The 13,942-nt window shown below is 53.0% G+C and overlaps 5 protein-coding genes across 5 annotated transcripts; 2 read left to right on the forward strand and 3 right to left on the reverse strand.

Moving 5' to 3' along the window:
* Positions 1-228: 228 nt before the first annotated feature.
* On the forward strand, positions 229-3,258 carry EI97DRAFT_500836 (uncharacterized protein; the record flags this gene model as incomplete). The annotated part of the gene is made up of 2 exons (XM_033802676.1): positions 229-2,285; positions 2,350-3,258. The coding sequence occupies exons 1-2, from the start codon at positions 300-302 to the stop codon at positions 3,256-3,258; spliced, it is 2,895 nt and encodes a 964-aa protein (XP_033654783.1). The 5' UTR covers positions 229-299.
* Positions 3,259-3,799: 541 nt separating this feature from the next.
* EI97DRAFT_314360 (60S ribosomal protein-like protein L2/L8) lies at positions 3,800-5,042 on the reverse strand. Its single transcript, XM_033794638.1, has 6 exons — positions 4,883-5,042; positions 4,763-4,823; positions 4,669-4,700; positions 4,552-4,614; positions 4,194-4,499; positions 3,800-4,140 (listed from the first exon to the last, which is right to left on the reverse strand). Exons 1-6 carry the CDS (start codon positions 4,982-4,984, stop codon positions 3,940-3,942), a joined length of 765 nt encoding a protein of 254 aa, XP_033654784.1. The 5' UTR covers positions 4,985-5,042; the 3' UTR covers positions 3,800-3,939.
* A 1,065-nt stretch (positions 5,043-6,107) lies between these two features.
* On the reverse strand, positions 6,108-8,948 carry EI97DRAFT_441983 (uncharacterized protein; the record flags this gene model as incomplete). Its single annotated transcript, XM_033799731.1, has 1 exon — positions 6,108-8,948. The coding sequence occupies one exon, from the start codon at positions 8,946-8,948 to the stop codon at positions 6,108-6,110; it is 2,841 nt and encodes a 946-aa protein (XP_033654785.1).
* Positions 8,949-11,019: 2,071 nt separating this feature from the next.
* Positions 11,020-12,208, reverse strand: EI97DRAFT_432841 (RmlC-like cupin). The gene is made up of 2 exons (XM_033798252.1): positions 11,695-12,208; positions 11,020-11,625 (listed from the first exon to the last, which is right to left on the reverse strand). Exons 1-2 carry the CDS (start codon positions 11,831-11,833, stop codon positions 11,213-11,215), a joined length of 552 nt encoding a protein of 183 aa, XP_033654786.1. The 5' UTR covers positions 11,834-12,208; the 3' UTR covers positions 11,020-11,212.
* A 171-nt stretch (positions 12,209-12,379) lies between these two features.
* EI97DRAFT_432844 (ubiquitin carboxyl-terminal hydrolase-like protein isozyme L3) lies at positions 12,380-13,732 on the forward strand. The gene has a single exon (XM_033798253.1). It carries the CDS (start codon positions 12,514-12,516, stop codon positions 13,264-13,266), a length of 753 nt encoding a protein of 250 aa, XP_033654787.1. The 5' UTR covers positions 12,380-12,513; the 3' UTR covers positions 13,267-13,732.
* Positions 13,733-13,942: the final 210 nt, after the last annotated feature.

The following is a 13,942-nucleotide window of genomic DNA, read 5'->3' on the forward strand; positions in this document are numbered from 1 at the left end:
TCATTGATGTCAACTGGTGAGATGTTCACTCACTGGAACCGTCAACATGGACAGAGCGTATCCATCTCTTGACTGGGCAATCTAGGCATCATTTTAATAAATAATTCTACCTACCTACAGCTGCCCAGTTCCGACCAAAGTTGCCCACCTGGGCAACTCCACGTCCACAGGCACGTGACTTCGTGCCCACGCTAATCGTTTTAGGTTTGTGGCGCGTCACGACCTTCACTACTTTCAGGACATACTTATCAACACTGGCGGGGACGAGACGGGGGAGCCTCAATACAGAACTCGCCAATATGGAGTCTATCAAGGGGCCCAAACTGCTCAAGCAGGCTGAAAAAGTTCTGCTACGGCCAATCCACCCGCATCTGCTATCCTACTGCCCCACGATGGATTTGATCGCGGTGGTGACGGACGAGGAAAACTTGGACGTCTACAGAATCAACGGGCAGCGAGCTTTTGGCCTCAAGAGGAAGAAGAAGAATGTTACGGTGGATTCTATCTGCTGGGAGTTCAATGGCCAGGCTCTTGCCGTTGCTTGGAGTGATGGCCTCACGGATATCCTTTCTGCGGAGACGGGGAAGGTGATCCATCCGAATGTACCTGCGCCGCCGGTTGGGGAGGAGGCTCCTAGGATCAGGTGTATTGGTTGGGGACTGAATTTTATCAATGTTGAGTCGGTGAAGAGGAGGACGGGTTTGCGACAACAGAAGGGAGATCCGAAGGGCAGACCAACTGTGACGTTTGCGGCAGAGACGACGGACGATTGGGACACCCATCGAGACGACACGACGATTGAAGATTTCCTGCAGAGACAACCAGATCTGCAAAAACTGGATATCGACCCTGACCTACCGGACCAGTTGGCCATGATGGATATGGAGGCATTGCTTCCTAGACTGCCAGCCATCCCGCTCCCGCCTGCTAACCCCTTCATGCGGGCTGGAGCGCAAGCAGATGCTGGCGGATTCAGCTCACAGGCACAAGTGGATTCACTATTGCACTCGCAGCACCTCAAAGATCATAATTCAGTCGATATGCTTATCCGCTGTACCGATTCCGGCACCGTCCACCCCTCCATCTACGACTCCCTGGAAACAATAAACATCCAGCTCCCCTCCAGCTGGTCCCTCAAAAGCAGCAAAGCCCTTCTCCACGCCTCTCACCCCTACAGCAACAGTCACGTGCTCCTCACGGAAATCGTAACTGATACCAGCGACACCAGACTCGCCTTCGTTCCACTGACACTCGGCTTCATCCCCTCGGCAGGTATCTACCTCCACATCATCTCCTCGAAAGCCTCCCAATTGCAAAATCTCCTGCTGTATATCCAGCAGACGCTCTCACGGATCCAAACATGGTGGCAGCACTCCATGGACCTCCCCTCGAAATTCATGCGCAACATCTCCGAGACGCTGCAGGGGAAAGGCCAAGGCACCCTCGTGGAGAACTTCTACCATTCCGTCTGCACCGGACACTGGTATCCCGTTGTTCGCGAATGGCTCCTGGATGAATTGGGAGAGGCCGGATGGAAGCGCTGGGATACCACGGTAAAATCATCCCTCACCACGGTGATCCAGCTCCTCCAGGAGAATTTCCTGCCAGCGCTAGATCGCTGCAGCATCATTCTCTCGCGCCTCCGCGGCTTAGCTCGCTACCACGATACCGACAGCTCAGGCGACGTCGTAGGTTCTGAATCGAGTTCGGACGGTGGGTGGATTTTTAACACCCCGGTCCGAGACTTCACCTCGCTCCTCGAGCAGATCCAGAACTTGCGGTTTCTAGGGCATACGGCGATGAAGTACGCTACCGAGGAGAAACGCGGGTGGTACTACATGTCTCGGTGGCTGCGGTATGCGATTGAGATTGAAGGCATGGAGCCGGGGAGTCAGACGAGGATGGAGTGGGATAATAAGGATCCCGCGATTGATGTGGAAATGGTGTTGGAGTATATCCAATTTTCGCTCCAGAGGAGCGATTTAGAGCCGCTGCTGAAGGGGGCGGGGACGCTGGATGAGGAGGTCCAAAAGAGGGGGATGACTGGGTATGAAGAGACGGTCAAGGCGGTAGAGGGGATCAGGCAGGGGGCAGGGTTCGGGGCGCAGAGTGTGTGTATGGAGTTTGTTTTGGGAGGAGTGAAAGAGGGGTGTAAAGCGTTGTTGGGGGGAATAAGTAAGTGGCAGAGGAGCAACGTGAGTATGGATTGTGGGATTGTGCTGGAGGATGTGGGGGACGACGGGAATGAGGGCGCGGTGATGGATATGCGCATGGTGTTTGAACTCGTAAGTCCGCCTTTTCCTTGACTCCCTCTTCTATAACACTTACACATGCACCTACTTTCTTCAGGCCAATGATCCCGCCAACACTGCTCGCTCATCCGCTGCTACAACCGCACAGTCCATCCGCAATCTCACGAACGGTCTATCCTCACTAACGCTCTCCAAGCCTACGCACTCGCCATCCTCGCAAACCGACTCTTCCGAACCCCCAGACGCGATAACAACGTATATCCTCCACCACCAACCCTCCTCCTCGACCACTTCCAATCAACCCCACCCACCACGACCACAACTCCACATCCACCGCCTCGCCCACTCCCCAAGCATAACCTCCCTCCCCGCCTCCGTCCACACCTACGCCATCTCCACCCTCGAATTCCCCACCGAACCAACTGTCAGCTGCCGAATCCTCGACGCCAAATTCGCAGACGATGTCGCGCTGCTCGTGTTACTCGAACTCAGCAAAGAAGACAAGAAAAAGTACCTCATTTTATCTCTGCCGTATACGCCTACGACGGCGGCGTTGCAAGCGCCGGGTCAGAAGCCGCAAGTGATACACTATTCGCCGCAGCTTTGTAATCCGTCCAACAACCACTCTTCTGGCGATGATGCGCTAAGGCAGCACGTTCTGCCCCACGGTACACCACTTCCTCCCTCCTCGCCTTGCCGTACTACCATCGCCGTATCATGGGAGGATATTCAAGCGCATACGCGGCACGTTTTCTCCCCCGGAGGCGGGAACGACGGTGGTGAGCAAGCTGAAGCTGAAGCTGAAGCTGAAGCTGAAGCAGGCAGAGAAAGAGGAGGAGGAGTAGAAGATGATTCTTTTGTCCCCATGAAGATGGAAGTTAATGGGCGGCAGGGGAGGAGAGTGGTGCTTGTGTTGGCGGAGGGCGGGAGGGGATGGAGGGTGCTGGATCTAGATTTTCTGGAGGGGGAGGCGGAGGTAGGCGAGAAGAAGGGGGTAGGAAGGTAGATAGGTAGGTGGGTAGGTGGAGGGAGAGAACCGACTAGGTTGGGTTTCATCCTAAGGTGAAACGAAAGAGGAGAAGAAGGGTGGATTCTTGCGTGGCGCAAAGATTATATACCCATTCGTATTTTTTGAGGGTATGCGGATCGAGAGGAGTGCGAAAGGCGAGACTCGGAGTAATTGGCACTGTGTGCGGCTCCGAGTAACATCATGACCAACGGCAAGGGACAAGAACACCTTGCGCAGGCTGGGATGCTGGACTGAGGAGGGAAGTTGGAACCCGTGGTCGGGCCCTCGACAAGGCCATTGTAATGTCCACGTGAAGCAAGCTGTATCCACTTCTTGCGGACAACAGAGCATACTTTCGAAGCCGCAACTCGTCTTGGGTGGGATCGTTCTAGCATACATTGGCCATAAGCGTACATATCCGGGCGATTACGGTCCGGATCTCAGACACACAATAGGTTCACCATTCTCCAAGACGCCTGTCTGTAGAGTACCATGCAAGTTTTCGATTGCATTCCCAAGGGCCCTACCATGCACCCAAGTAAGATGCCTATTTGTGTGTAGAAGTTCATAACGCCCCGCCATCCGCATAAAGAGTTATGAGAATCACCGGCTGCACGCTCGTTGTCGCCGGTTGCCACGGACCCCAGCACCACATCGCTATCCTTGTTCCCCGCACGTCTACTCCTTCGTCTTCTGCGTACCACGGAGCAGACCCGTCCTCCGCGCCGCAATGAGACCGGCTTTTTGACCCTGTGCCGCCTCCCTGGAGATGGTGGAGGCCTTGCCGATATGCTGGTGGTTACCACCACCGTGGGGATGGTCGACGGGGTTCATGGCCACACCGCGAGTCTTGGGCCAGCTGTTGCGCTTGGCAGCGAACTGAGATCTGGTCAGCCGTCTGGTCCACCTGGAAACGGTTCCAGGTCATTTACCTTATGCTTGGCACGCGAAGCCTTGAGGAGAGGCTTGTCTGTACGTCCACCTCCTGCAACGATTCCGACCATACCACGGGCAGTGCTGGGGAGGACCTTCTTCGCACCGGAAGGGAGCTTGACACGGGTCTTGCCCTCGTCCGGGTTGTGGCCGATGACGGTAACGTAGTTGCCGGAGGTACGGCCGAGCGCACCACGGTCACCAGACTTGTCCTCGACGTTGGTAAGGACGGTACCTTCGGGTACGGAGGCGAGGGGGAGGATGTTGCCAATGGTCAGAGCGGCGTGCTTTCCGGCATAGATGAACTTGGACTCGTCAGTCTGCATGTCCAGGTGCCCTAGATATTCCGAAACGAACCTGGCCGGTGTACATGCCCTCGTTGGCAATGAAGGTCTCGGTGTCGTGCTTGAACCGGTAGGGCTACAATCTCGTGAGCAATTGGTAGTAAGCGGTCTGCGGTGGAGAGTTTCGTACGTTGCGGAAGACGACCTTCGCCAGAGGAGCACCTATTCATTTCGTCAGCCCAGGTTCAATATGAGAAATTAGAGATGATTGCGGAAGTACGTACCACGGCCGGAGTCGTGGACAATCTCCTTTACAACGCCGCGAATGTAGCCATTGCGCTCAGCCTATGCCAATCAGCCTTCCATCCTCTCTGCCTCAAGGTCTTCGCAGTCGGCGGACGTACGTAGTCGAGGGTACGGAACTGGGCGGGGGCCTTGTTCAAGCGGGTGTTGGCCGTGAAGATGGAGCCGCGACCTTTACGCTGGTTCCTGATAACGCGACCCATTGCGACGGTGTTGGGTTCGTGGGCGGGATGTCGATGTCGTTGTCTGGGTTGCTTCAATGAATTTTGGTGTGGGTTGACTAAACTCTTCGCTTAGTGATCATTCGGGCTTAGCGCGCCAAGCCACAACCCCATGCATACACAACACTTCGCAAATGACTCCACCACTCCACCACTCTGCTAACCCTTGCACGATGAGTCTTCATATCTAGCCATCAGACTGAGCAAGAATGCCATGTATCTGACGAAGGCAATTTAGTTAGGGTCTTGTCATTTGGAAATTCAGGAACATCAACATCCTCGTCTTCTGTCTACAGTAGATAGTCGACTGAGTTGATCGGCCACGAATGACGAACATGGATTTCTAGGAGAGCATCGCCAACGCCATCATCTGCATCGGGGACTTCCTATTCCGCAGTCGCGTCTGGCGGTGCCGCATTCTGGACATGATAAACTCACCCAAATTGTTCGAACGAGAGGGAAACGAAACTCTACCAGCATGATGGACTTCAAGAAGCAAGAGCAGGATCATAGTAAAAATACCAGCGATCTGAACGCCAAAAACCATATCTCGGGAGAAAGAAGCCGAAATTCACACGAGGTCACAGAACCCCAGTCCTAAGAGGTTCAATAGTCGGCTCCAGAGGAAAGAATTGTGAGTCTTCACGGGGATGCAGAGATCGAAGGCGGACAGCGCTCAAGTTCAACGAAACAAAATAAACAACAAAAAAGTCGACTGATCACCACAGAGTCATGCACATCACGATTCGGGACTCAAGTCAGAAGTTATACATGTTGCATCGATATGTATTACAGGAAGAGCGTTGCGCTCTACATGCTATATTACATTCTATGTATTACGGAATAGCGTTGCAAGACGATAGCATAATCATCTCATCGCTAATATGAAAGTACAGAAATATCCCTCAGCGTCTTCCACTTGACGATCGAGGAACGATGAAACACAACCTGTTGACGCCATCAATGAGCACCCCAGCGCTTGTGCGGGATGGCGAGTTACTTCTGTATACGAGGCGGTCGACGAAGACCAGCTTTCGGCGAAGCACTCGTGTCAAACAGATGGGTAGTCACGCCACCGATGGATACTTTGCGACGGTCAGGAATCTTAGGAGAGCTCATCGCGGACTTCAGGACAGATGCACCGCGGCTGCGATGACGGGCGGCGTATAGCGTGGAGCGGCGAAGCACTCGTGTCAAACAGATGGGTAGTCACGCCACCGATGGATACTTTGCGACGGTCAGGAATCTTAGGAGAGCTCATCGCGGACTTCAGGACAGATGCACCGCGGCTGCGATGACGGGCGGCGTATAGCGTGGAGCGGCGACGCGTAAGATACTGAGAAAGTTCATCGGTCAACCCGAAATCTAGATCGCTTGCGTCGAGTTGGAAGCCACCAAGGCCGTCGGAGTAGGGCGCGTATTGGGATACGTCGTCAAAATACCCTGGGTCCTGCACGAGCGGGTTCTGAGCTGACAGCTCCTGCTGTGTAGGCTCACATCGTTGGCGCTTGGGGGCTGGCTCTTCCACATTCTGCGGCACCTCTGCAGGTGATGCGATAGCATAGTTGACCTTGCGAGTCTTATTTCTCAAACGGGAGCTTTGACGAGAGCCTCGAACCTTTGGACCAGGCTCGTGGTCGTCATCGTCATCATCATCGCTTCCATACTCCTGAGGCTCGTCAGACTCCTCGTCGTCATCATCGATCTCGAAAACCTTGCGCTTGCGCTTCGACGTTTTTGGTTCAGGCTGAGGCTCATCGGGCTCCTCGCCGTCCTCGTCGATCTCGAAAACCTTGCGCTTGCACTTCGATGTTTGCGGTCCAGGCTGAGGCTCATCAGGCTCCTCGTCGTCTTCGTCGGTCTCGAAAGCCTTGCGCTTGCCTTTCGATGTTTCAGAGCCAGGCTGGTCCTTGTTCATCCACTCGGGGTTCGGATTGAACTTGGGATGGTCCTTCAGCTTCTTGAAACAGTAGGCAATCGCCTTCTCCATCTTGTCACGGAGTTCCTCCTCCTGTGCCTGTTCAAGTTCCTCATCGTCGTCATCCCACAGGGATGCGGCAGCCTTCTTCTTCCTATTGCCCATGGCCTTGACCTTGCGTGCTGCATTCTTCTTCTTGATCTTGTCGAAGTACTGCAGTTCCACGTTGCCTTTGTTCACGATGCCCACCGTCCCACGAAGGCCCCGGTCCCAGAATGTGAACACCTGAGACGGTGGTCGAGCCTCGTCAAGTTCTTGCATCATCCAGAAGGTCAAGGTATCGTCATGAGGTTTGGGCTCACCGTGCCTATACTCCGAGTGGACCGGATAGTTCCTGAACTGCTTCAACTTCCTGTCAGTTCGAAGTGTACCTTCCATAGCCGCTTGGATGAACGCCACAGCTATGTCCGCCTCCGCCTCGCCATTGAGGGTGGCTGCAAAACGGCCGTTCGGCTCTTTACGGAACACCCGCTCATCTACCTTCACAATACCGAGTTTGCAGATGGCCTCGAAATCGAGGAACCGTTCCATGCAGTACAAGTGGGCGTAGCCCGCTACCAGATATGGGTCGACGTTCATTCCATGTTCATGCCAGCGCTCATCGAATGCGACACGAGGCTGGCCGACCGTGATTGTGCCATTGCCATACAGGTTAGCGGGGCAGTCCCTGAAACGGCACTTCTTGTGCGTTGCAGACGCGTATCGAACCGCGCTGTCCGTAGATGACTTCTGGATCCAGATGGTCAGCTTGGAATGCTTATTCTTGTCGCGCGGGTAATGGAAGATGAAGTCGTTCAGCTGCGCCGCTGAGTAGGTGGCCTGGGAGAATTCCCAGTTCTTGGTGTACTTGAACTTGTACCCGTTGGGCGTCTTCCAGGGACCGCCAATCGGGTGCGGGCGGTTCTCGTAGTAGATGGGTCGATAGTTGTTGATCTTGCCTGTACGTGAAGTGAGGCCCTTGGTCGTGTTATTCTTTCGTACCCATGGCTTGTCAGCACGGAGTTTGGGCTTCTCGGGCTTGTACTGGACACGCTGTGCCGGCCCAGTCTTCCGCACTTTGCGTGTCCTGCGAAGTTCATGAAGCTCCTCGGTATCTGTGGTATTGGCCAGGCTGTAAGTCGAGAGGTCGCTTCGCTTGCGACGATCTGCTGCAGAGGAAGCGCTAACGCGACGACGGTCAGTAGATGTAGATGCCTCTGGGTAGAACAGAGAGTCCTGGTCCTGAGTCGGAGCTGCAGTGTACGTCAGGTCAGGGTTGACGTAGTACGGTTCGTCAGAGACATTTGGCGGCGGATATTCGAACCCACCGGTGTTGGGAGCCGCTGACGTCGTCTGAGGCCGATAGAAGTAAGGTTGGGGAGTGCTGGGAACTGCTACCGTGGTTTGAGGCTGATAGGAATACGGTTGGGACGGATACTGGTCGTAGCCGTAGCCCGTCTGAGCATCGTTCTGGTAGGCATTTGTCAGTTGCTGAGAGGCTTCCTGAGCCACTGCACCTTCGTAACCCTGCGTTGTGGGTAGAGAAACCAGCTCAGGATTCTCAGGAAGGAATCCCCATGAGTCATCCAATTCCAACAGAGGATTGTGGGGGTAGGCACCCGTAGAGACATTTTGGAGGCCGTCTACAGGGAAATCCATGGGAATAGCCGTCGGTCCATCGGAGACCTGGGCGAAATCGCGTTGCTCAATGAAATTGTCAATGGGATGAGACCATCCGTAGCCATCACCACTTACACCCTCAGCTGGGTTCTGTCCTGAACCATCGGCCATACTTGTACCTTCGTTGATGAACCCGAAACTAGTGTCCAGGTCACCAAAGGGGTCAAGGCCGCCTTCTTCTGCGATCCACTCGCCGTTCAACGGCGGCATGTTGTCGAAGTTGAGGGATGCTAGAGACCGATTGCTAAGTCTAGAGCTGCGGCGACGCCCCTGAGAGCCCGCCGAGTTCTGACGAGAACGGCCAGTCATCGCTGAAGATGGTTTGATACTTGTAGTTCAAGGAAGGGAGCGATCAATGCTCTTCTCCTGAGTTATGAGCGGTCAACGCTCTGCTCGGGATGGAAGATCGAGACGTGAGCGGTCAACGCTCTTTGAACCGGCTACTACAGAAAGACTTTCGGATAACTCGCGAAAGTTCGTTCTGTCAATCGCTGAGGGCAAGGGATGAGGTCGGATGTCTGTTGTGACTCGATGGTCTGCTAATGGTCATGAGAGAGGGGTATTTAAGGTGGAATCACCAGAACAGAAATTGTACACGGAGGAATTGTACATCATCAAGGTATATGTGTAGGAATAACGTCTTTGTCCATTGCGATCATGTACTAAATTTGGAACTGAACAACCAGCGTTATGGAATAACAATGCAATTCTGATAAAGAAGAGAGCATCATGTGCTTGAACAAAGCGAGCGACAATAGAAAGATGCGCTCCAAGCATCTGGCGATTCGTCCAAAGCGTAGAATAAAGGACGATACTCAACATGTGGCAAGCTTTCCAAGCCACAGGGGCTTTACTTGACGTCGAACGAGAAACCTGAAGTCGTCAGCCAGGAACATTCACCATGTTCATGAGAAAATAGGGAAGTAGAGGCCAATCAGAGAGGTAAAGCAAGTAATCCACACGGTGTTTCAGAACAGGTCTGTGAATTTGCGTGTTTTTTCATCATTGGAAGGGGACTGGGGGAACGAGACGTACCATGCCGAAGCTCTCAAGGTGTAGGTGGACTCCTTTGCAGCGGATGTTAGTGACGAGAAGCCATTTGAGAGCGTAGGCGATCATCCGGAGGTCGAAAGAAACATGACTGGGCGCAGCAGCGGCCATTCTCTTCTCCTCATAGAGCTGCGCTATGTCTGCAGCTCCATGTTGAGGATGTTTGATGAGAAGTGAAGAAATCGGAAAGAATTCTCATTGATTTTGGAGGGAACGCTAACGGAGCGGAAAAACGTGTTCCCTCCAAAACTGCGCCGCAGCACCGCCACACGCTCGAACAACTCCAACCTTCCCACTTTGCGAGCACTTAACTTATAAAGGCCCCAACCCGTTCGAAGCTGGCTTGCATGTTGACTACTGGATGAACAAACTGAATGACTACTGCCTCGGTTCTTCGCACTTGGAAGAGCGCAATCAGAATCCTATGGACGTGCAACCAGCCGACTACACAGCATGTCAAATCTCACGCCCCGGAGGATCGAGTGTCTCACAAAGTGGAGTTCGGGCGCTTCAGCCCCCCAAAGCGCTCGCTGTGTGACTGTGCCTCATCCTCTGCGCCGTTGGAGTTTTATAATCAAAACCAAGACGTAGTTGCCCCAGATTGAGGCATTTTTCTTGCCATTCCCGCCGTTCACCTCTGCAGCTTCCACGGCCATAACCGCCTATTCCAACTGACAGATAAAGGCAGCGTGAACGATCGCTATCGAGAATTATGGGGGTATGTCTCATATCCTTGTCGACCTCACGATGAAATAGATAGTTGACCATTCTAGGACGCACTTCCTGAAGCCCAATATCAGGACTCGCCTCTTCCATGCACCTCATCAACACCAGCTTCAAGCGATGTCACATCGTATACCAAACCAAATTTACAGACACCACACCAAGTGTCTGCGCAGAGAGTTGAGCCTTATAGGGACGAGCCATCCCCCATTCTAGAAACCACCGGAACCATCACTGTACCTTCACCGCAGCATTACCACGCAATTCGACAAAGCTACCTTGCACCCTATAGAGATGCTAGCCCTGGCCTCGAAGATGACGATGTTCCTCTCGCACTCCTCTATCCGTACCCGACTGAGGCCCCTCCGCCATACGACTTGGTTTTCAGGGAATGCCATCGAGACACCCTGATCTCATAGATCCCTTCGTCCACGCCTATTGGTAACCGTGACGAGGAAGAAGGCGAGATAATGGTATTTCGGGACGAGTTACGAATTGGTGTGGAACGTGTGGTGGCTAAACTCATTGCTGTGTTGCTGATGCTCACGATCATGGGCGTTTTAATTCTCTACATTGTGAACGCACGTACGGTACGATTTTGAAGGCCAGCAATTCGTGCTTCTATGAATTCCCAGTTGAGCTGTCTTCTTATCTATTCTGCGACACCCTCTGGCTATTTGATTCGAAGGGGAGGGGCGTTCACGTTGGATTTCGGCTGATATATATATCCGAAGAACATCTTCAAGGTACCTTTGCAGGCGCTTTCGGGTCAAGAATCCCTTGGAGTTGTTCTGAGTCTCTCAGTCTCCTCGACCCTCCGCTTTTCCCTCTCCCTTACCAATCCCCTCCATCATCTCCTTGGCCGGCACCGTCCCAAACCTTGCCATAACCTCCAAATTCTTCTCTTTACTCATCACCCCGTCCCCCTTACTCAGCTCCGCTAGAATCCGGAAATAGTCAATGTAAAACGCAGGCGTATACGTATTGAAAAACTTTGCTTCTTCATCGAAGGGATTCGAGAATGTGTGCGGCGAGCGTGTCGGCACTGTCACATAGTCGCCGGCTTTGGCGTCGATGTGGGCTCCGTCGGGTGCGTGGAAGCGCACTGTGCCTGCCGTCACTAGGAACGTCTCGTCGTGCATTTCATGCCAATGGGCGGGTGGGCCTGTTGTTCCGGCGGGGATGGTGATTTCAGCGCTGCCGATGCGGTTGTCTGTGGTATCCTACAATCAGCGATCGGGCTGTCAAGGCTGTGAATTCAAATATGGCTGGTTGCCTCTACCTGTGCGGGATCCATCTTCCATGATGCGACATGTTAGATGGCCGAGCTTGAGGATCTCGCCTGTCTTTGCGGGGACATAGTTCATAGGACGGCGGGGCATCTTCATGCTTGCCAGAGCTTGTCTTGCTTCGTCGTCCATTATGTTGACCTATATGGGTGCTCTGTCACGTAGCTTGTATCAAAGTGAATGCAGAACTGCTTTTTTATGGATATGAGGGGTAATAGCAATTGCGTCGGGACGGGGTGCCAGATGGTTATGTAATGCAGAACTGAATTGGAAGTCACGCACGTGGTGGAGATGTCAACGGACACAACAAGAAAATCAGCCACTCCTGGAAGCTCCTTCGATCTTTCTGGGGTTTGCGTGTATGTAACCTCCAAAGGTCCGAGTGGAGAGCCGATATTTATGCCATGCAGTGTCTCGAGGCTTGATCTTGTGGTTGTCAATAGGCCAGTATCACTTGTGACTATGTAGTTTCAGACAAAATCAAAATGCCTCTCCCGGATCTAGGATTATCATTGCCCGAAAACCTATAACTTGTTCTGACATATCTCAATGTTCGTCATGTTGAGGTTGTCTTATAAAGCCAGAAACAGCCTAGCGTAAGTGCGGGGATGGGAGATCATCGACCTTGGCATTAATCCGAAAGCTGTAGGAGCAGGCACCGACTGGCAACGCAATCACCGTCAGTCAACTTCTAGGCACATTTTCTCTCACTATATATGAACCAGACAAACTAACCTTCCCCGAGCTAACTATCAGCAACAGCCTCTCAAAGTCACATCATCATCAGTCAGACCCCCAAAACCTCAGACGACATGGCCACCATCGCTCCCAGAGTGAAGAAATATTTCACCATCCTTGAGAACAATCCCGATGTAATGAACTTCCTCGCTACTGCCCTTGGGCTCTCACCATCTTCCCAGCTTAGCTTCCACGACATCTACTCCCTCACAGATCCAGACCTCTTGGCTCTCATCCCACGTCCCGTTCACGCCCTCCTCGTCATCATACCCATGACACCAACATGGCACGCTGCACGTGTAGCAGAGGACAGCACCATGCCGGAAGAATATCCTGGTAAAGGGAGTGAAGAACCAGTTCTCTGGTTCAAGCAGACAATCGGCGATGCATGCGGCAGTATCGGTCTCCTGCACTGCTTACTGAACGGCGAAGCGGCAAAGCACATCGTACCGGGCTCCACGCTCGACCGTATCAGACTCGATGCACTGGACAAGGGGATGTGGGAGCGTGCGAGAGTACTAGAAGAGAACGGAGACTACGAGGCCGCCCACGAGGAGGCGGCGAAGCTGGGCGACACGCGAACGCCTGATAAGCAAGCGGATGAACACAGGGGGCAGCATTTCGTGGCATTTGTGAAGGGCAGGGATGGTCATCTGTGGGAGTTGGAAGGATCGAGGAGAGGACCGTTGGATCGGGGTGCGCTCAAAGACGGGGAGGATCTATTGAGTGAGGCGGCGTTGGAAAAAGGATTGGGGAGGCTGATGAGGACTGAGATGGAGAATGGCGGGGACCTGAGGTTCTCCGCAATTGCATTGGCGGGAAGTTGAGCTTGGAGATGGAACCTGTGTTCCACACCAAGGCAGAGGTAAAGTAGGCTGATTGCCATTCCTAAAGGGACCATCAGCCGTCGAGCTGCACTGCATGTGAATTTCGCAGAGAGCCAATAGCTTCTTACCCTATGTTCGCCTCCAGGGCTTCTTTGCTCAACTATCGTCAGAGGGAACTTCGATAACTGGACAACTGGACAGCATTCCACAGTCAAATAATGCAAGAACCCATAGTGAGCATACTGCGTTTCTATCGTCCGCTTCCCAGCTACCCAGGCGACGGGATAAATGTCGCTCCGACTTTCGAAACCAACCTTCTTCGCTGCAAGTACTGCTTCTTTTCACATCCGACTGAACACCCCCCTGCACTTCCTCTGTACTGCTGTTTTCCACATCTAATTTAAACAGCTACTAGGCGCAGCAATATAGGAGGTCCCGCAATTAGCTTTGTAGTGCACCTCTACGTAGAGTATAGTTAAAACAAAATTTCTACCTGTCGCATTACTAAGTTGTAGCTAGTTAACTTGTACTAGGTAGGTAATTCTACCTACAGAGGAATTGCAGCTAGATGTTCAGTTGGACGTGGAAAGCCGCAGTCCGTAGGTAGATGTATGCTTCTGTAACTGCTCCCAAAATAGCATTAGGCATTTGAACTCAGCTTTCCCAAAGCATGGAG

The sequence above is a fragment of the Westerdykella ornata genome, assembly GCF_010094085.1.
Source record: "Westerdykella ornata strain CBS 379.55 unplaced genomic scaffold EI97scaffold_8, whole genome shotgun sequence".
In the NCBI taxonomy this organism is placed as follows: Eukaryota; Fungi; Ascomycota; class Dothideomycetes; order Pleosporales; family Sporormiaceae; genus Westerdykella; species Westerdykella ornata.